The sequence below is a fragment of the Oncorhynchus clarkii genome, chromosome 3, assembly GCF_045791955.1.
Source record: "Oncorhynchus clarkii lewisi isolate Uvic-CL-2024 chromosome 3, UVic_Ocla_1.0, whole genome shotgun sequence".
NCBI classification, from domain to species: Eukaryota; Metazoa; Chordata; class Actinopteri; order Salmoniformes; family Salmonidae; genus Oncorhynchus; species Oncorhynchus clarkii.
In genome coordinates, this window is record NC_092149.1 from 55,821,511 (window position 1) to 55,843,655 (window position 22,145).

The 22,145-nt window shown below is 42.9% G+C and overlaps 1 protein-coding gene across 8 annotated transcripts in view; it reads right to left on the reverse strand.

Annotated features, from left to right (window-relative positions):
* Positions 1-17,383, reverse strand: part of LOC139399041 (FERM, ARHGEF and pleckstrin domain-containing protein 1-like) — an 83,577-nt gene extending 66,194 nt beyond the window's left edge. For all 8 annotated transcript variants that reach the window (XM_071144674.1, XM_071144673.1, XM_071144672.1 and 5 more), the window contains exons 1-2: positions 17,193-17,383; positions 12,300-12,496 (exon numbers count right to left, since the gene is read on the reverse strand). In XM_071144674.1, coding sequence (XP_071000775.1) covers positions 12,300-12,470 — 171 coding nt within the window. In that variant the 5' untranslated portion in view covers positions 12,471-12,496; positions 17,193-17,383. The remainder of the gene's footprint in view (positions 1-12,299; positions 12,497-17,192) is intronic.
* Between the last annotated feature and the right edge of the window lie 4,762 nt (positions 17,384-22,145).

Below are 22,145 nucleotides of genomic sequence, written 5' to 3' on the forward strand. Positions count from 1 at the left end.
ATCCTAGACATTTTAATACGGGCCCTGCTCTAACATCAGCATTGCGGGTCAGTGAGAACTAAGGCTGCTGGTCTCCATATTGTAGCTGCCAGACCAGGACCCGAACCAGCTCCCTCTCAAAAGAGCCCCTTCATCATGTTTCCACTCATTAAGTCACTGCTGAAGCAAGCCCTTGTTACCATTAATCTGACAAAAAGGCCTGCTGGAGCTGCTTAAAATGCCCTTGCTTTCCATTTCAATTAATGATTGTGTGCGGATGGTGGTGTGAGTGTGTGTCTTCAGGACCAGTTAGCCTAGCTATGGTTAGCGCCAGTCATGCTAAATACAGGTCACTAACGTGTGGTGTAGCCTTGGTGGTCTGTCCTGCTCTTGATTCTCAGTCTGGGAATTTCAATAAACCTTTATGTACATGGCATGAGTACCCATACTGAAGACATTTGATAGAATGGGAAACGGAAGTGTTATACAAGCTGATATCTACAAACAGGCTAATATTAGAAATGGAAGGATCCGTTTTCCTACATTAGGTCAGATTTTTCTAGTAATAGACATGAGAACTAAAGACGAAAATGTTTAGCGATTGTAAACACATCAAACCACTGGATAGACTAATGATCTCATCTAGCATTTTCCAACATCTGATTTACACATTTGTGCTTCAGTAATAAATGACTGATTATAATAAAATGTCCCAGGCAGAAAAAAGGGGAATACAACTTCAGAGACGGAGTGGAGAGACGGGTTACAGAGTAAAGTGGAATTAACAGACCTTCAACACACACACACATCATTGTGAATGGATGAGTCTACCTCGGACCTCCTCTTTCAAAGGGGGGGTCATATCCCAAGGACACAATCCCTACACCAATCTGAGTGTTAAATGCACCCTAAAATGGGTCGAGAAACACAAATATTAAATGAATGTTATGCACTCATTGGCCAGCACAAAAATGGATTGCTCCTAGACAGTGAGTCACATGGCCGTGGCTTGCTATATAGAGCGGGCAGACAGGCATCCAGTTACTGTGCAATTGAACATTAGAATTGGCAAAACGGGTGATCTAAGCGACTTTGAGCATGCTATGATCGTCGGTGCCAGGCGCGCCAGATACAGTATATTAGAAACAAAAGACACCCCAGATACAGTATGTTAGAAACAAAAGACACCCCAGATTCAGTATGTTAGAAACAAAAGACATCCCAGATACAGTATGTTAGAAACAAAAGACATCCCAGATTCAGTATGTTAGAAACAAAAGACATCCCAGATACAGTATGTTAGAAACAAAAGACATCCCAGATTCAGTATGTTAGAAACAAAAGACATCCCAGATTCAGTATGTTAGAAACAAAAGACATCCCAGATTCAGTATGTTAGAAACAAAAGACATCCCAGATTCAGTATGTTAGAAACAAAAGACATCCCAGATTCAGTATGTTAGAAACAAAAGACATCCCAGATTCAGTATGTTAGAAACAAAAGACATCCCAGATTCAGTATGTTAGAAACAAAAGACATCCCAGATTCAGTATGTTAGAAACAAAAGACATCCCAGATTCAGTATGTTAGAAACAAAAGACATCCCAGATTCAGTATGTTAGAAACAAAAGACATCCCAGATACAGTATGTTAGAAACAAAATCCAGTCAGCGGCAGTCCTGATGAGAGAGGTCAAAGGAGAATGACAAGAATCATGCAAGCTAACAGGCGGGCCACAAAACAGACAAATAACGGCACAGTACAACAGCGGTGTGAAGAACGGCAATCTCGGAACGCACAACTCGTCGATCCTTGTCATGGATTGGCTGTGGCAGCAGACGACCACACCGGGTTCCACTCCTATCAGCTAAAAACAAGAAGAAGCGGCTCCAGTGGGCACATGATCACCAACACTGGACAATTGCGGAGTGGAAAAACATTGCCTGGTCTGACGAATCCAGGTCCCTTTTGAGTAATGCTGATGGCAGAATCAGGATTTGGTGTAAGCAGCATGAGTCCATGGACCCATCCTGCCTGGTGTCAACGGTACAGCCTGGTGGCAGTGATGTACTGGCGTGGGGAATATTTCCCTGCTACTCGTTAGGTCCTGTGATACCAATTGAGAAAAACGTTTCCGACAGCTTCTAGAATCCAGACCCCAAAGAATTCAGGATGTTCTGGAGGCAAAGGGAGGTCCGACCCGGTACTTGATGGGTGTACTTAAACTGACCACTCAGTGTACACTATTATGGGACAACCATGTCCATTTCAACCATCAGCCCATTAACTCCTGTGGGAAGGAAGTGTGAAGTACGATGTTTAGGGTTGCAAAGATGACGATAACTTACGAAAGTTAACTGAATCTTCAGTAATTTTGGATATTAACATAACATTTATGACAATCTATTGTGACTTTGGTTATTTATACTAGAATAACTTATAAAGAAATGCACAAATATATAGCATTCATTTTTTATATCGGTGTCCATATTGTCCATGAGTTTCTAGTAGATAGACCATATGGTTTAAGAGAAAATAGCCTAATTAATGAAAAATGCATGGCATTATTTTCAATTATCTTTGCAATCGTCCAACTATTGACTTTTCTTCACAACTGCCACCAGTTTGATGCCAAAAAACAGACAACAAACACAGACACTGTAAAATATATATTTTTTAATTAATGCTGAACCCTTATATTAAACACCAATGGTATTCACTAAGTTGACGATTCATGTTCTACACCGTTGTCATTCTATTTTTGCACTTTAAAATGATCTTATTTAATTATTTTACATGTGATAGGACCAGAGATAATTACAGACATCTGTGATAATCTGAAGTATCCAAAAGGGAAAGGGGATACCTAGTGACTGAATGTATTCAACCGAAATGTATCTTACGCATTTAACACAGCCCCTCTGAATCAGGGACACGAGATGTCTTGTGATGGATTACATAAAATCCTTGAAAGATACCAAAATTCCAGTAGTTTACCAGTAGACTTGAAGTTTCAAGTAATATACCCTCCCTTTGCAACCCTAACGATGCTAGAGGATAAATTATATCAACTGAGATATAGGGGTACAAATAGAGTTTACCACACAGCATATAGAAACAAGCATCCATCTTAATCCTAGCCCAGTGATCTAAGTCAATGTTATGGAGCAGAAGCTAAAGCTAGACAGGATTGTCTGTGGCGGTTCACAGGATTAGTGCCAGGCAACAGCAGTGAGTCTCTTCCCCTTCACTGTGATTAGTAGTACATTCATGAAACAACATGCCACTGATGTATAATGCATTATGGCTTGAGCGCAAATGAGCTTTTGCTATATTAACATCCACACAATTTGCATTTACTGTGATCTTGGGGTCTTAAGAGCTGTGTAAATTTAGTCTCGTCTGAACGAGACCTAGGTGGGCCTTGAAGAAACCGTATGGCCCAATAAAAATGTAATAATAATTTTAAAAATGAGAGTTGGACCGCAGAGTGAAGGAAAAGCAGCCAACACGTAACCCAGCATGTGGGTACTCCTTCAAGACTGTTGGAAAAGCATACCAGGTGAAGCTGGTTGAGAGAATGCCAAGTGTGTGCAAAGCGGTCATCAAGGCAAGGGAGGCAGGAAAATGAGGCAGGAAAATGATGTGGATATATTGAAGCAACATCTCAAGACATCAGTCAGAAAGTTAAAGCTTGGTCACAAATGGGTCTTCCAAATGGAAAATGACCACAAGCATACTTCCAAAGTTGTGGCAAAATGGCTTAAGGACAACAAAGTCAAGCTATTGGAGTTGCCATCACAAAGCCCTGCCCTCAATCCTATAGAAAATATGTGGCCAGAACTGAAAAAGCGGGTGCGAGCAAGGAGGCCTACAAACCTGACTCAGCTACACCAGCTCGGTCCGGAGGAATGGGCCAAAATTCACCCAACTTATTGTGGGAAGCTTGTAGAAGGCTACACAAAACATTTGACCCAAGTTAAACTATTTAAAGGAAATGCTAACATGCTGGTACACAGCGCCAGAACAGTGTGCCTAATGGATATTGAGAATATGTATAAGAGGCCAATTTTTTAATCTAGGGGATTTTGTTTAGGGGAGAAGTGATAGGTAGGGCACACACAGAGGGTAGGTTACACCCGCATACACACTAGGGGCTGGGAATTGCCATATCACAATATGATATGTATTGCAATTCCATACTGTGATTTTATTGAGATTCCATGTTCCAAACATATTCCTCACCATATGTCTGCTGCAGTGACACAGAGAGAGACATGAGAAAACGAGTTTTGATCAGTCATAGAAATAAAAGTGCTGAAAACAAACCGTCTCCCTATTTAAAATGAAGATGGAGAAAAGGCTATGAAGGAGTTTTGGTGCAGGTACAGCCAACTAGCGCAACAATAATATTGCGGAATTGTCAAAACGATACAATATAACGTCAAAAATAATATTGTGATATGCAACTATGTTTTTCCCCCATCACTAATACAGAGAGGGTGAGAGTGTGAGAGACAGAAGGGATAGATATACAGTAGACAGAAGAGAGAACCATGCGGAACGTTCCACATTAACTGCCAGGATCTCTGTTTTCTCCAGTGACATTCCAGTAAGGTTTAGGTGTCTGGAGTTAGAGCTTGACTGTTTCTCTCATCCTGACAAATGAGAATGGGGCTCTCTGTCTGTCGATCCCCATTCCTCAACTACATGTTACCCAAACAGAGATCACAGCCAACAAGACAACCACTGCCATTGGCACCTCCAGAATGAACATCCATCCCATGACATTTTTGGTCACTTGTCCAAAGTCATGTTATAGCTGGCCAGAAATCTTTGGTTACTGATATGAACACATGACTCTATAGGAGGTTCACCTCATGTGTTTGGAAAGCACAGCTCCCTTGTATGACTCACGGTAGTGTTAGCTCTGGGCTGGTCAGATCAGGTCTGCTCTCGGTTGGTGCATACTAAAGGCCTTCATGGGGCCACAAAAGAGTGCTCATCAAGGTGTGACGAATCAGCCACAGGGGACAACAGTTTAGTTCCCAGCCAGAGGGAGCACTAAGTAGGCCACAGCAGGTTATGTGACCCACTCTAATGCTCCTTTTGTTTCCCTACAATACAATACCTTGTCTGACGGGCTGGGAGTTTATACCAGGGGAACAGGAAAGGGATCGATTTTCACAGGAGTGGTTGGGTTGTTGCATGCAGATCAGTGAAATAGAAAACATTTCTCACCGATCACTATGAATATAAATCCCACCACAGATTCATATTTCATTGCCTGAACTCGATGCTCCTGTAATGAAATACACAATCGTGATAATCTAATTGTCTAGGAAGGGTGGGCTGACATTGGGCCAGTGGGACTGACAATCCTAAACATCTTGAGCCTCTCCAGTGGAGAGAATGCAGCCTGTCTCACTGCAAATAGGAACGATTCAGCGATCATGTTGCCTTATTACTGCAGTGATCAAAATCATCACCATCAGTGCTGCTGAAGCCAAGCACATTTGCATTTAAATCTGTGCAGTCCCCCCCTCCCCCCTCCTCTTTCTTGAAGCTCAGAGTGAGAAGGACCAATAGGCATAGTCTATTACAGGAGGGTGGGGGAGGGGACTGCAGGAAGTTATTGACGCAATTAAGGGCGTCACGCTGCAGGCCTCGGGCGTCGTGATTCTGACGAAAATACGCTCTTTGTCTTTATCAAACTAATGTTCTTGCATATTTTCAGTGTGGAACTTCTCTGTTTAGGGGGCATAGGCTAACCAATTAGAAATGGCACTAGCAGTTTGCAAAGTAGCCTAAGCGGAAAATATATGGGACACAATTATTCCAAAACTTCAGCTCGTTGCTGGAACACATATTTTCCTACTTCAATCAACCGGTCCATTTTGAATTTGTGATAAAACTGTCGTCATTTGGCAAGGAATGTAGATTGTGTATCCCATCAGTTAGATACGTTTATAATAGGCATTGCTGTAGGCCAAACGGGAGGTTGTGTGCACACTTAGCAAGCATGTGTGGAGGGAGCGGTCAGAATGCAATTTAGTGAAAGAGACAAGGAGAAGGGGATTTAGGGAGAAGAACTTTGTGATGATTGGATTGGTTTATTTTTTTGTTGTGCCCCACAAATACACATGTACTACTCCCCTAAACTCAAAGCAAATTAACGTGGTCTTCAAGACATAATTGTATATTTTTTTCCGAGGACAAAAATTTCACTTGCACATTGCAGCAGCCAAAGCACATTCCTACAAATCATTATGAAGTAAATAAATATATATATAGTTAAAGATCGAGCTTTGACGTCTGTTAGTGTACACGATTACGATCAATTCAGCGTTTTTTTCTAAGAGTCTAGCTATCTAGAACCTTAAAGGGTTATTCGGCCATCATCCCCATAGGAGAACCCTTTTGGTTGTAGGTGGAACCCATTTCGGTTCCAGGTAGAACCATTTCTACAGAGGGTTCAACCGGGAACTAAAAAAGGGCTCTACCGGGAACCAAAAAGGGTTCTCCTTTTGGGACAGCCGAAGACCCTAAGAGAGCAGCTGCCTCCCTGCAGCAGTCATAACACCCAGCTAGGACTACCCATCGCTGCATGTGGGCCACTACCCAATTGTGGGAACAGGGTAAATGTATGAGAACACTATCCAACTAAAGACTCGTTCGTAGAAGTAACTCACACAGAGAAAAGTGTTACCACTACAGTGTAGCATAATCACTACGACTCCCCCCTTCCCTTTTTAATTAGAGCGTTTTAGCTTCGGATGAAGAAACATGTCGTCTCTCCCTCCATATTCCTCGTAACTGCCCTCCTTCTCCTTCTAAAATTAGTCTAGGTGGCAGCTCATTAATGTATGGGCCCCAGAGTTCACACTCACATTTGGTTAAAACGATGCAAAATTCTAAAATTCAGAGACAAAAAAAAATTCTGAATGAGCTTCAGGCATGAACGACTGCATGACCTGAAGCTGTTGGTCACGAGCTGGGAAGTAAAATACCTCCTAAAACTAAAACCAACCACTCAGAGAATGAAATGACTCACCCCCTATCCAAATGACACTGCATTTAGCTAGCCTAGCATTCATATCCTAATTTAAAAAGTCACACATTGCCTGTTAGCTAAATGCAGTGTCATTTGGGTAGGGTGAGTGATTTCCTTCACTCAAAAGAGTAATTGGCTTTTGGTATGACTTTTAAATTAGGATATGAATGCTAGGCTAGCTAACTCATGACATGTCAATATGAGTTTTCCTGTCAGTTTTTCCTCAGTGTACAGTAGAAGAGCACACAAGAGCACTACACATTAGTGCCAAATTACGTATATAAACCCTGGATTGCAGATGCAATGTATTGATGAGAGGCTTTGAAGCTACCGATCAGCCATATTGGCACTCCCCAGATTAAGCAAACCTCCATGGGAATGAATGGAATTCTACAGTATTTCAATTAAATGTTTCAAGGACAAAATTACGTATTTAAGTATTTTGTTGTTGTAGTGGTGACAGAACTTTATTTGTATGTTTAGCTCACATAATACAACTTAAAAGGTGAAATATAATAAACATGGCAAAAACAAAATAGACATTAATGAATTCATTTCTATAGCTTCCGAAAAAAAAGTTACACTGGTGTGGGAGTGCCAAGATGGAGTCAAGGTGGCAACAGCAGCCTCTGTCATTCATTTAGAGTATACAGTGCATTTGGAAATTATTCAGACCCCTTGACTTTTTCCACATTGTTACATTACAGCCTTCTAAAATGTATTAAATAGTTTTTTCCCCCTCAATCTACACACAATACCCTATAATGACAAAGCAATTTTTTTTAACGTTTTGCAAATTAATAACAAATATCACATTCACAGAAGTATTCAGACCCTTTGCTTTGTTGAAGCACCTTTGGCAGCGATTACAGCCTTGAGACTTCTTGTGTATGACGCTACAAGCGTGGCACATCTGTATTTGGGGAGTTTTTCCCCCATTCCTCTCTGCAGATCCTTTCAGGCTCTGTCAGGTTGGATGGGAAGCGTTGCTGCACAGCTATTTTCAGGTCTCTCCAGAGATGTTTGATCGGGTTCAAGTCCGGGCTCTGGCTGGGCCACTCAATAACATTCAGAGACTTGTCCCGAAGCCACTCCTGCGTTGTCTTGCCTGTGTGCTTAGGGTCATTGTCCTGTTGGAAGGTGAACCATCGCCCCCAGTCTGGGGTCCTGAGCACTCTGGAGCAGGTTGTCATCAAGGATCTCTCTGTACTTTGCTCCATTCATCTTTCCTGACTAGTCTCCCAGTCCCTGCCACTGAAAAACAACCCCACAGCATGTTGCCACCACCATGCTTCACCGTAGGGATGGTGCCAGATTTCCTCCAGACGTGACGCTTGGCATTCAGGCCAAAGAGTTCAATCTTGGTTTCATCAGATCAGAGAACCTTGTTTCTCATGGTGGAAGATTCTCCCTTCTCCACAGAGAAACACTGTAACTCTGTCAGAGTGACCATCAGGTTCTTGGTCACCTCCCCGACCAAAGCCTTTCTTCCCCGATTGCTCAGTTTGGCCAGGCGGCCAGTTCGAGGAAGACTCTTGGTGGTTCCAAACTTCTTCCATTTTAAGAATAATGGAGGCCACTGTGTTCTTAGGGGCCTTAAATGCTGCAGAAATGTTTTGGTCCCTTTCCCCAGATCTGTGCCTCGACACAATCCTGTCTCGGAGCTCTATGGACAATTCCTTCAACCTCGTGGCTTGGTTTTTGCTCTGACATGCGCTGTCAACTGTGGGACCTTATATTTTTTTATTTCCCCTTTATTTAACCAGGTAGGCCAGTTAAGAACAAGTTCTCATTTACAACTGCGACCTGGCCAAGATAAAGCATAGCAGTGTGAACAGATAGCAACAGAGTTACACATGGAATAACCAATAAACAAGTCAATAACACAGTAGAATTTTTATTTAAAAAAATTGTCTATATACATTGTGTGCAAAAGGCATGAGGTAGGCGAATAATTACAATTTAGCAGATTAACACTGGAGTGATAAATGATCAGATGGTCATGTGCAGGTAGAGATACTGGTGTGCAAAAGAGCAGAAAAGTAAATAAATAAAAACAATATGGGGATGAGGTAGGTAAATTGGGTGGGTTATTTACCGATGGACTATGTACAGCTGCAGCGATCGGTTAGCTGCTCAGATAGCAGATGTTTAAAGTTGGTGAGGGAGATAAGTCTCCAACTTCAACGATTTTTGCAATTCATTCCAGTCACAGGCAGCAGAGAACTGGAAGGAGAGGCGGCCAAATGAGGTGTTGGTTTTAGGGATGATCAGTGAGATACACCTGCTGGAGCGCGTACTACGGGTGGGTGTTGCCATTGTGACCAGTGAACTGAGATAAGGCGGAGCTTTACCTAGCATGGACTTGTAGATGACCTGGAGCCAGTGGGTCTGGGGACGAATATGTAGCGAGGGCCAGCCGACTAGAGCATACAGGTCGCAGTGGTGAGTGGTATAAGGTGCTTTAGTAACAAAGCGGATGGCACTGTGATAAACTGCATCCAGTTTGCTGAGTAGAGTATTGGAAGCCATTTTGTAGATGACATTGCCGAAGTCGAGGATCGGTAGGATAGTCAGTTTTACTAGGGTAAGTTTGGCGGTGCGAGTGAAGGAGGCTTTGTTGCGAAATAGAAAGCCAATTCTAGATTTGATTTTAGATTGGAGATGTTTGATATGAGTCTGGAAGGAGAGTTTACAGTCTAGCCAGACACCTAGGTACTTATAGATGTCCACATATTCTAGGTCGCAACCATCCAGGGTGGTGATGCTAGTCGGGCGTGCGGGTGCAGGCAGCGAACGGTTGAAAAGCAGGCATTTGGTTTTACTAGCGTTTAAGAGCAGTTGGAGGCCACGGAAGGAGTGTTGTATGGCATTGGAGCTCGTTTGGAGGTTAGATAGCAGTGTCCAAGGAAGGGCCAGAAGTATACAGAATGGTGTCGTCTGCGTAGAGGTGGATCAGGGAATCGCCCTGATCCACAATCCATATAGACATGTGTGTGCCTTTCCAAATCATGTCCAATCAATTGAATTTACCACCGGTGGACTTCAATCAAGTTGTAGAAACATCAAGGATGATAAATGGAAACAGGATGCACCTGAGCTCAATTTCGAGTATCATAACAAAGGGTCTGAATACTTATGTAAATAAGGTAGTTCTGTTTTCGCTTTGTCATTATGGGATATTGTGTGTAGATTGATGAGAAAAAACAAATATTTAATACATTTGAGTTTAAGGCTGTAACGTAACAAAATATGGAAAAAGTCAGGGGGTCTGAATACTTTCCAAAGGCACTGTATATAAATAATTCATTAGCACCAGTGAAATGTCTCCCTGAAATGCCAATCCTCATGGTCTGTAGAGGAAGTCTCACAGCATGCTGTGGGAACAAGACTGTTCCCTGCACGGCAGTTGGGAACCTGCCAATGTTTCTCAGCAGCTAGCGTCAAACACGTCCATATTGTCGGTCACAGGCTTCCATTTCAAGCATCTCTACTATGAAGCTCTATTCATACCCTTCGAATGAATGCTCTGCGTGTCTATTTCCCTCCATCATCACTTCTTCTTCTCTCTCACTACCCATCGCGCTCCCTCACTCCCAGCAGGAAGAACTGTGGTCAAAGGATATTGCTAGTTGGACTATTCTCAGGAAAATAACATAGTTTTGATCCAAACTCCACCCTGTAGTTCAAGCGCTATATCAGGGTCATAGAGTATACCTTACAGTAATACCACAATTTCAGAGGAACTCTAGTAGAAAAATCCAATCTGTTTTTGTCCAATTCAACAGGAAGTGCTGGGATTTACATGTCTGTTTGCTAAATCTCAAGGTCCTAAATTAACATTCACATCACTTTCAATAAGCACCCATTACCATTCTCTAAAACATCTTCAAACAATATTGCAGTCTTCGGAACATCAGTCATTCATTATCAAGCAGATTACATTTCACATGAAAGGCATCAATCTAGGACTATTCTGAGATTTGATTTTAGGCTAAAATATTGCATTGCATACATTGGCTGATTTGGATCACAAAGCAAAGCGATCTCAGAGAGAATCTTTAATAACCACAGAAGTAAATAGGCTGGTAATGAAAAGCACAATTTATCATGGCAGATCTCTGCCCATTCAAACATCACAAATCGTCCCCTTTCCCCAACCATACTGTATAGGGTGGGCACACTGTGACAAGCATTTCACTACATCCGCAATGACATCTGCTAAATATGTGTATGTGACCAATACAATTTGATTTGAATCATTTTGGGAATCATCAGGATTTAAATTCAGAGGAGGCCCGCAAAGATTTTTTTTATGTTATTTTCTTGTCAAAAGCAATTTGCATTGGCACTTATTTGAAAACATATAGGTCCACTAAAATTTCTACATACATTCTATTAAGTTTTAGACGTTCAAGAGTGGCCTGGAGTGTTTTTTTTACTCAAACCTCCCGCGGGACAGTTGGAACGAGATCAAGCCCACAGGCTGTATTGTTGCCCACCCCTGTGGCCAAGACAGACCAGTTGGTCTAATACCTTGGCTTTCATTATATAGAACAGTGTGTTAGCGTATGAACCCAGGAAGTTTAGTCCTGATGTATAAATGTGTATCTCAATAAACTAAACACAATCCATACACCCACTTGGGTAACACTTTACATTCAGGGTGTTTTCACATGTGGTCTAATGAAAACCTCGTACTTTTTTTATTCATGCATTGAAAGCAGTAACTCTCCTCAATGTCCTCTTAACATTCCATGACTCTAGGACCAATAAAATGTACTCAAAATACAGTAGCTTCTGAAGTTTAGAAAGAATATGTTTGTTAATGGTAAAATGTCAGTTTTGGAGATAAGAGGTTTTCACCCGACAACGACGATAGTCCTCTTTAAAAGTTGCTCTTATCTTTTTAGTAAGGCTTTAAATTACACAACAACATCCAAAGAACTAGAACAGTAACCTTTATTAATCACACCAACAGCTGAGATCAGAGATGTTCAGAACGCCGGTTAGAACCCAGACATTTTCCAGCACTTATCAGTCTTGGCTCATTCATGCATTCAGCACCTTGAAGTTTAATACAGTAACCATGCCAACCTGTAACCCTTAACAACAGACTGCTCTCAAGAAGGGGGGAAAAAGTCCTTCCTTTGATGTATTGCTTTAATGGCAAAGCTATAAAAAGACGACAAAAGGATGCCACCATTTACACCTTTAATACAGTGCACTATAAACCAATTAGACAGACAGCCAATCAGAACTCACCGAGACGTCGAAGACCTCTTCTGTGTCGTCCAACATGCGTATCTTAATGGAGACGTGGCGTCCAGGGGGCATTGTTGGAGGCCGGTGGCCAGGGTCCAGGGTGCTGATGCCCAGGGTCTCCTGGGCTCCAAGACGCTGGGCTGCTGATGCTCTGTGCTCAGGCTCCACCATGGTGCTCTGTTGTGCTACCGTACAGCCTGCAGGGGAGACAGAAGAACCGTCATATACACACTCGCACGTGTAACAAAGTAGGTTCCGTTCCTGTCCCTCACTGGGCTCGAACCCGGGACATTTTGTACAACACACACATGTACGTACGTACGCACGCACGCACGCACGCACACACACCAGCCAAATGCTGCAGTCTCCATAATAGCAAAAATGTCATAAATAGCTCAAATGTAATAAATGTTAGATTTTCTCCTCTCCTTCGCTCCTGACTACTTGTGCTGCCACAGAAATAGAGAGAATAGAAAGGGTGTCCCCATTCAAGTCAATGATGGCATAAACGGGTGGATGGGCAGCCATTACTAGTGTACCCCATAAGAGCAGAGCAGGAGGTAAAAGCAGGAACTAAAAGAAGGACGTGAAGTTTACCCATCAATATGGGTTGTAACTAGATGGAGTACAGCCACGACCGGAAGGGACTTTTCGTAGGAGGTTGGGAGAGCATTTTAGCTAACCCTAATCCTTAAGGTTAGCTAATTCCCCCAACCTGCGACGAAAAAGTCACGTCCGGTCGTGGCTGTATTCCACCAAGTCAGAACCATCAATATGTGCTGTGATTTGTTCATTTAACTGAACTGACATTACAAAAAAAATACATCCCATTACATGGGCCACATCAGTTTACATCATTTGAATGAACATTCTACTTTACCATGGAAATGATTGCATCACAATACCAGGCAGCCATTGCAAGGGTACCCATGGGTTTACAGGGTCAAATCGTTAGGGTTAAAAGGTTCCATGGCCTTTCTATTTATGCTACTGCTGCATTTTGGGGGGGGGGGGGGGGTGTTGCCTATGCAACCAAAAACTATTTTGATAGTTTCTTGTTTCAGCAAGGAGCAACAAAGTTTCATCATGTTGTTAAGAGTCCATGTTACCGCAGAAAAGGACTTAAGTGCACAAACGCCCGGCCGTCCCATCTTCTGTTGGTAATTATTTGTATTATTTCACGCCGGTCTTCATCCATAACCTTGGGTTACATGGTTATAGCACGCACACACAAACACGCACCTTGGGTTACATGGTTATAGCACGCACACACAAACACGCACCTTGGGTTACATGGTTACAGCACGCACACACAAACACGCACCTTGGGTTACATGGTTACAGCACGCACACACAAACACACACCTTGGGTTACATGGTTATAGCACGCACATACAAACACGCACCTTGGGTTACATGGTTATAGCACGCACACACAAACACGCACCTTGGGTTACATGGTTACAGCGCGCACACACAAACACGCACCTTGCCCGTCTTTGCCTGCCGGTGGGGCAATAATGCAGTTTATGTCACATCTGTCAACCGTTCAACTATTCATTGTACAACTTGAGCATTAGGGAGTGGGACCCCCCCAGCCCCCTATCCCGGAGGGGGAAAAAAAGAGGAGAGGAGGTGGGTAGGTTACATAAAAGGAGATGAAGTCCCAGGGGAGAGAGTTCACAGCTTGTGTCAAGACTAGCAACGTAATTGCAAATGAGGTATTTGCACTCTGAGCTAATGGGTGATAATTGTAGCCTTTGGGAGAAGCAATTAGTCCCTCTCTCTGTCAATGTGTTGCTTGATTTCAAAGTGCAAAGTCACTCGACAAAGCAATAACAGGGATAGTCCCTAAAATCAAAAAGTAGAAACAATTGACTCTTTGTAAATTATTTTCAAACTATTTGTTTGGACAAATCACCTGAGGCGTTCCAGTATATAGGCAGAGAGAGCGAGTGAACTACAAAACAGTAGAGATAGTAAGGAGCAGCCGAGCGAGAGAATGTCCCAAGTTCACAGACACCCAGCTGCTAATAAGGACATAACATCTGGGCTGTGTGGATCTCCTCATGATGTATGACAGCACGGTTTCCATGGAGATCGCCATGCATGGCATATTAAATCACATGCAGCATGCAGATAGAGGAATTAGGCATAGGTGGACATGTGTGAATGAGCAGTGCCTAAATCAGTTCCTTTCAATGAATGACTAGCTCTAGGTGATGGAATGTGTTTTGACCAGTTGCAGGATCATTTGGTCTGGGTTGAGGAAACAGGAGCAGGTCAATCCACCCCCATCTCTCAAGCCAACCCCAGAGGCCCTGCTTAATTCTCTGTTTATCACACATTCCAGCATGCTGATGTCATGTTGAGAGCTCACCAAATGGGTTATTGGAGCGTGGTGGTGGGGGCAGCTCTCATTCAGACAGTACAGTGGTGGCTCGCTGACTCTTGAAGAAGTGCACACGCAATGTTCAAAGTTCGGATTCGAATTAAGCTGAGGATTGCATATCAAAGACATTTGAATTTGGCTGACCCATCAAGAGCGGGGAAAATAGAGGCTAAAACTGTTGATCTGTTCAACGACCGTATCTGTTTATTTCTAGTAGCCTCTTAGTCCCCCATAGACCTGATCAAATAAACGGTTTGTTTACAGTGTGGAGGCAGTGCACCATTACACACAATGAATATTTAACACATCATCATCATCATCATCATGGTTGGAGGTTGCTGAACACGCTGCCACACAACCGACCTTGTTTAGAGCAAATGCTTTAAATCAGCTGCACCTGTCCATAATATACACTGCCATGGCCTGGGTGAGGGTGGAGTGCTGTTAGAATGTTCCAGCAAAGGGGTCACACGTGTGGGAGGGAAGACACCATTCACTTGGGGAGATGAAAGCCATTGCCACTGCTGTCACAAGGGGCATAGCGATGCTCATGCAGTCCAAGCACGGCTGTGTTAACGTCTCCTTCATGGTTTCTCTTGAAGGGGACAACTTCACCTTATTATTTTACAAGCTACCACACTATGTCAAATGTGCATTGGGATTTTAATATGGGACTGAAAACCCTTGGCTCAGAAGTATCCCATAAATACTGTAACTAAACACTCCAAACAACAGAGAGAGACCCAGGGCTATGAGAGAGCAGACAATGATTATTTCAACTGATGCTTACCCTTCCCTGCCCCCAAGCTCATGAATCAACGGCCAGTCTGCCATGTGTCGCCCTACAGTATGTGGCCCTCTGAATAAGAATGTAGTCTTTGACGAGTGTGACTCAGTCACAGCTCTGTTACTACTATGTTGTTACTGTGGAAGACAACCAGGCTGGGACATATTACTGGTATGCCAACCCAGCCCAGGATACTATTGCGTACAATGCCAGGGGAACATATTCATACCCCCAGTGTTCACAGGACGATTTACCCAAGCTTGGAACTTGTTGGCTTGAAATTCCCCACAACCATGTAAGATAGTGCTGTGGCTGCTGGCAGGCAGTTTGGGCTTTAACAGAGGCTCCTCTGTCTGTATGCAGCAGAAGCACACAGAGTCCTTCAGAGCAGTCCAACACATGCAGGCACCATTTCTGCAACTGTACAGCTGGATTTGATTACAGCTAGCAGAATGGGCTTGAGGATGGGGTAGTTCAGCCAACTGTCTACCTGAGACGTGCCGAAAACCCACTCCTATTTCCACTGGACAGCAATTTGCTTCAGCTCCACAGACATGTATACCTGGGTGTGGCTCGCATATTTTAACCTATGCATTCAACTGTATGCAGAACTTCAATTTTAAATGTATATACCATTATAAATTACGTGTTAAAGGTTGTTTGTATGATTGAATATGATTTCAAGAAATATACCCATATTTCTGAAATTATGTAGGAGCCCAGATCTGGGCAATTAACCAAAACCCCTCTACAGCTGTGGTTCCTACAAGAGGATCAATCAAATAACAGAACATCAGTTTGCCTTTTCTGTTTGACAATCCACAATCCAGATTATTAATGAGTGTACTTTATGGGGGAGGAGCGATTGTTTGACAGTTCAGTGAGTCATACGATGTAATCTTTCTGGAAAAATTACACAAAAAAATCTCGTCTTGACGCAGGCATATTTGGATTATCAAATTGAACCAATTTGGAAACGTACAGGAAATGTTTGCACATCCAAACCAAAACAAATTGACAAGTTATTTTTAAATATTTAATTGTTGCCTATGAAGAATGCAAGACGGTAACTGGATTAGTTATTGAAAAGTCCTCATTGACATTTTGCGCACATAGCTACGATAATGCAGTCTTGGGGAGTACAGTAATCCTTAAAACGTTATTGTTAGGCTACCACGCGTGGTGTGACACAAATACGTAACCTCGACTCAACTGACCAGCCACTAACTACCCTCAAGGGTAACAAACTAACAATGGAAAACGTACTCTCACTGACGACGTTACTATTTAAATTGCAAACGAGGCACGGCTATGTAAATGCCGTATATCCAACACCTTTGTGCCAACAATATTGTATACAGGCTATGGTCTACGGTCATGAGATGATATCCCATTCAATGTTGGTGTTGTTACGTCTGATGTAGTGGATGACTATTGCCGTTTTTTTTTTTACCACCGCTCTTGGTTGTGAGAACGACTGGGCAAAAACACGGTTAGCTCTTCCACCAATGTCCTACTTGATTTTAATAAATTGTTCTATCGGCGACAATTAGCCTATGTGGTGAAGCATACTGTTATTCTTTAAAACGGGCTACACGGTTACAAAAATCCAAGACAACTGGGGATAGGCTACTTCTACGATGTCTCTAATCTGCTGAAACAAGTTGCACACTGCCGTTTTGCACATAGGGAAATGAATGGTATAAAATCTTACCCTTTTTTAAAAATGTGGATAATCCACGTGTATAATTCCCAATTTACAAAATATTTAACATCCACTTCCAGACGCAGTTCAGGCTGCTTGCGTGGAGCCAAATGGAGTTCAGATGCTGGTTGTACCGCTGAGAAGCTTCTTCATGGTCGCCATGTCGGACGACTGTGTGCGGGGAGAGACAGGATTACATTGAAACCAGCGGCAGATCCTCTCTTGGCTTGTTACTCCAATAATAAATGAGGCACAGTGCCTCCAGCTATTGTGCAAGGAATTGCACCTACTTGCAAGGCAATCCTTGCCAAAGAAATGCTACAACCACATAGCTCCACCTAGCTGTAAAATATGGGGCATACATTAGGCTACAGCCCTAACAAGTCGTAACCCATAGCTCTAACCTTAACCCTAGCTCTTTTTCTTCTTCAATGATACCAGGGTGGGCAGGAAAAAAACGTTTAAAGTGCATGCTGCCACCTACTGTGCTGGAATGTACGATCAATCGTGATCTATCCAATTCTGTAGTACCATGAAAATACAATTCAAAACCAAATAAATCCATACTTACTTCTACCACACCCTCCCCCAACCCCATTAAACTATCATGCTATATCCACCTTTAGGATTGTTCAGCATGTCAACCAATATTTCAACAGTAACATCTGTTACCCCCAATATGTATTGTGCAGTCTCCACAATAACCTTCAACCTGGCATCTCTGCTTTCCACAACTCAAGTTTCATTGATAACCTTACCAATAAAAGCTATGAAGTCAACTTTCTGCCCCTGAAAAAGGCAGTTAACCCACTGTTCCTAGGCCGTCATTGAAAATAAGAAATTGTTCTTAACTGACTTGCCTAGTTAAATAAAGGTAAACTAAAGTTCATTATCAAATTGTCCTTTGACACCGCACATTCATGAGTGCAGCTCCAATCCAAAGTCAAAATGTAGAATCGACTTTCTATTTAGCAACGAAGCCTCCTTCACTCACGCCGCCAAACTTACCCTCGTAAAACGGACTATCCTACCGATCCTCCACTTCTACAAAATAGCTTCCAACACTCTACTCAGCAAACTGGATGCAGTCTATCACAGTGCCATCCGTTTTGTTACCAAATCACCTTATGCCACCCACCACTGCGACCTGTATGCTCTAGTCGGCTGGCCCTCGCTACATATTCGTTGCCAGACCCACTGACTCCAGGTCATCTATAAGTCTATGCTAGATAAAGCTCTGCCTTATCTCAGCTCACTGGTCACAATAACAACACCCACCCGTAGCACACGTTCCAGCAGGTATATCTCACTTATCATCCCCAAAGCCAACACCTCATTTGGCCGCCTTTCCTTCCAGTTCTCTGCTGCCAGTGACTGGAACGAATTGCAAAAATCGCTGAAGTTGGAGACTTTTATTTCCCTCACCAACTTTAAACATCAACTATCTGAGCAGCTAACCGATTGCTGCAGCTATACATAGTCCATCTGTAAATAGCCCACCCAATTTACCTACCTCATCCCCATACTGTTTTTATTTTATTTACTTTTCAGCTCTTTTGCACATCAGTATCTCTACTTGCACATCATCATCTGCTCATTTATCACTCCAGTGTTAATCTGCTAAATTGTAATTATTCGCTCCTATGGCCTATTTATTATCTACCTCCTCATGCCTTTTGCACACACTGTATATAGACTTCCTTTTTTCTACTTTGTCATTGACTTGTTTATTGTGTTATTGGCTTGTTTATTGTTTACTCCATGTGTAACTCTGTGTTGTTGTCTGTTTTCACACTGCTTTGCTTTATCTTGGCCAGGTCACAGTTGCAAATGAGAACTTGTTCTCAACTAGCCTACCTGGTTAAATAAAGGTGAAATAAATAAAATAAACATTTTAAAAAGTGCAAGATCTCTGAACAGCCCTCGAAACCATGCCAGGACCATCAGAAGCACCAGCCCTGACAGTAGGTCCACTTACTACAGGTACATCCATGTAAGCTCCATCAGTCTGCACTGTTCTACTAGTCTGTTTTGCAGCTTCTGCATATGATACATCATGACTAATTCCATATCTCTGAGCCTCTCTAGCTTCTCTCTGCACCGGGCATCCACCAAATGCTGCACTGTGTCCTCCCCCACAATTACAACACTTAACCTTCACATTGCTTCCACATTCACTGTAAACATGTTCCCCTCCACACATCCTTTCTTTCCTTTACACTGAACAGCTACATGTCCCATTCTTTGGTATTTAAAACCCCCGAAAATGGGGATGGGACAAATTATCTGACATTGAAACTAAGGAATCCTCTCTGTACTTTTACAGGCAAAACCTTCTCAAACCTCAGCAACACTGATAAGCTTTCACTCATTTGACCCTCTTTCCTACTGATCATCCTTTTGGCCTCAATCACTCTGCCTCCCTTAACATTTTCTTTAATATCATCCATGGACATAGATATTGGGAGTAACACTAGCTCTGGTTATTATTCACTTGTTTATGAACTTCAGTGTATTTCAGAGTTGAGTAGAATACGGAAGTGTTTACTGTCAGGTGGATTTCCAACAGGTCTAGCTGTGGGATTTATTGAATAAAAGCGCTGAGCACAGGACTGCTTGCCTGGCTACCCAGACTCCTTGCTCCAGCCAAACACAGCAATGATTGAGACAGGTGGGTCCACCCCAAAGTGCCACATGTCATGATGACACTCACCTCTAGATCAATGAGAGAAGATTTGAAATAGAAAAGATGACAGCGTACACATTGATGGATTACTTCATGGAGCAAAAAAAATATATACCTATTTTAATAACCAAGCCTTTTCTAAATTCAAAACGAACCACCTGCAACTGGACATAGACATTTTAGAAGACACGCGTTTGGCCGAATCGAGAACGAAGATAGTATCGCCAAGTTAAGGTCGGTCGTAAATAATCTGTGCTAGGCCAAACAGTACCTATCCTGTAACGGGAGAATCACATTAGCCCGTTACAAATCTGTAGCTAGGCTCATCACATCCACCTACCTGGTATGAAAATGTAAAAATGAGTGCATAATCATTAAATACATAGGCATAGTAATCTAAATGATAATGGCTTTGCATGAAGTCACACATATTAGACCGATGTAGGCTACCTTATGAAAATATTAATAATAAGTAGTTTTCAAGAAAGTTTATTCATATGTAGGCCTTTTATATTATACACTGCTCAACACTAAAATAACACATCCTAGATCTGAATGAATGAAATATTCTTATTAAATAATTTTTTCTTTACATAGTTGAATGTGCTGACAACAAAATCACACTAAAATTATCAATGGAAATCAAATCTATCAACCCATGGAGGTCTGGATTTGGAGTCACACTCAAAATTAAAGTGGAAAACCACACTACAGGCTGATCCAACTTTGATGTAATGTCCTTAAAACAAGTAAAAATGAGGCTCAGTAGTGTGTGTGGCCTCCACGTGCCTGTATGACCTCCCTACAACGCCTGGGCATGCTCCTGATGAGGTGGCGGATGGTCTCCTGAGGGATCTCCTCACAGACCTGGACTAAAGCATCCGCCAACTCCTGGACAGTCTGTGGTGCAACGTGGCGTTGGTGGATGGAGCGAGACATGATGTCCCAGATGTGCTCAATTGGATTCAGGTCTAGGGAACGGGCGGGCCAGTCCATAGCATCAATGCCTTCCTCTTGCAGGAACTGCTGACACACTCCAGCCACATGAGGTCTAGCATTGTCTTGCATTAGCAGGAACCCAGGGCCAACCGCACCAGCATATGGTCTCACAAGGGGTCTGAGGATGTCTTCTCGGTACGTAATGGCAGTCAGGCTACCTCTGGCGAGCAAAGAAATGCCACCCCACACCATGACTGACCCAATGCCAAACCGGTCATGCTGGAGGATGTTGCAGGCAGCAGAACGTTCTCCACGGCGTCTCCAGACTGTCACGTCTGTCACATGTGCTCAGTGTGAACCTGCTTTCATCTGTGAAGAGCACCAGTGGCGAATTTGCCAATCTTGGTGTTCTCTGGCAAATGAAAAACGTCCTGCACGGTGTTGGGCTGTAAGCACAACCCCCACCTGTGGAAGTCGGGCCCTCTACCACCCTCATGGAGTCTGTTTCTGAACGTTTGAGCAGACACATGCACATTTGTGGCCTACTGGAGGTAATTTTACAGGGCTCTGGCAGTGCTCCTCCTGCTCCTCCTTGCACAAAGGCGGAGGTAGCGGTCCTGCTGCTGGGTTGTTGCCCTCCTACGGCCTCCTCCACGTCTCCTGATGTACTGGCCTGTCTCCTGGTAGTGCCTCCATGCTCTGGACACTACGCTGACAGACACAGCAAACCTTCTTGCCACAGCTCGCATTGATGTGCCATCCTGGATGAGCTGCACTACCTGAGCCACTTGTGTGGGTTGTAGACTCAGTCTCATGCTACCACTAGAGTGAAAGCACCGGCAGCATTCAAAAGTGACCAAAACATCAGCCAGGAAGCATAGGAACTGAGAAGTGGTCTGTGGTCCCCACCTACAGAACCACTCCTTTATAGGGGGTGTCTTGCTAATTGCCTATAATTTCCACCTGTTGTCTATTCCATTTGCACAACAGCATGTGAAATTTATTGTCAATCGGTGTTGCTTCCTAAGTGGACAGTTTGATTTCACAGAAGTGTGATTGACTTGGAGTTACATTGTGCTGTTTAAGTGTTCCCTTTATTTTTTTGAGCAGTATATATATATTAATACAGTGCCTTGCGAAAATATTCGGCCCCCTTGAACTTTGCGACCTTTTGCCACATTTCAGGCTTCAAACATAAATATATAAAACTGTATTTTTTTGTGAAGAATCAACAACAAGTGGGACACAATCATGAAGTGGAACGACATTTATTGGATATTTCAAACTTTTTTAACAAATCAAAAACTGAAACATTGGGAGTGCAAAATTATTCAGCC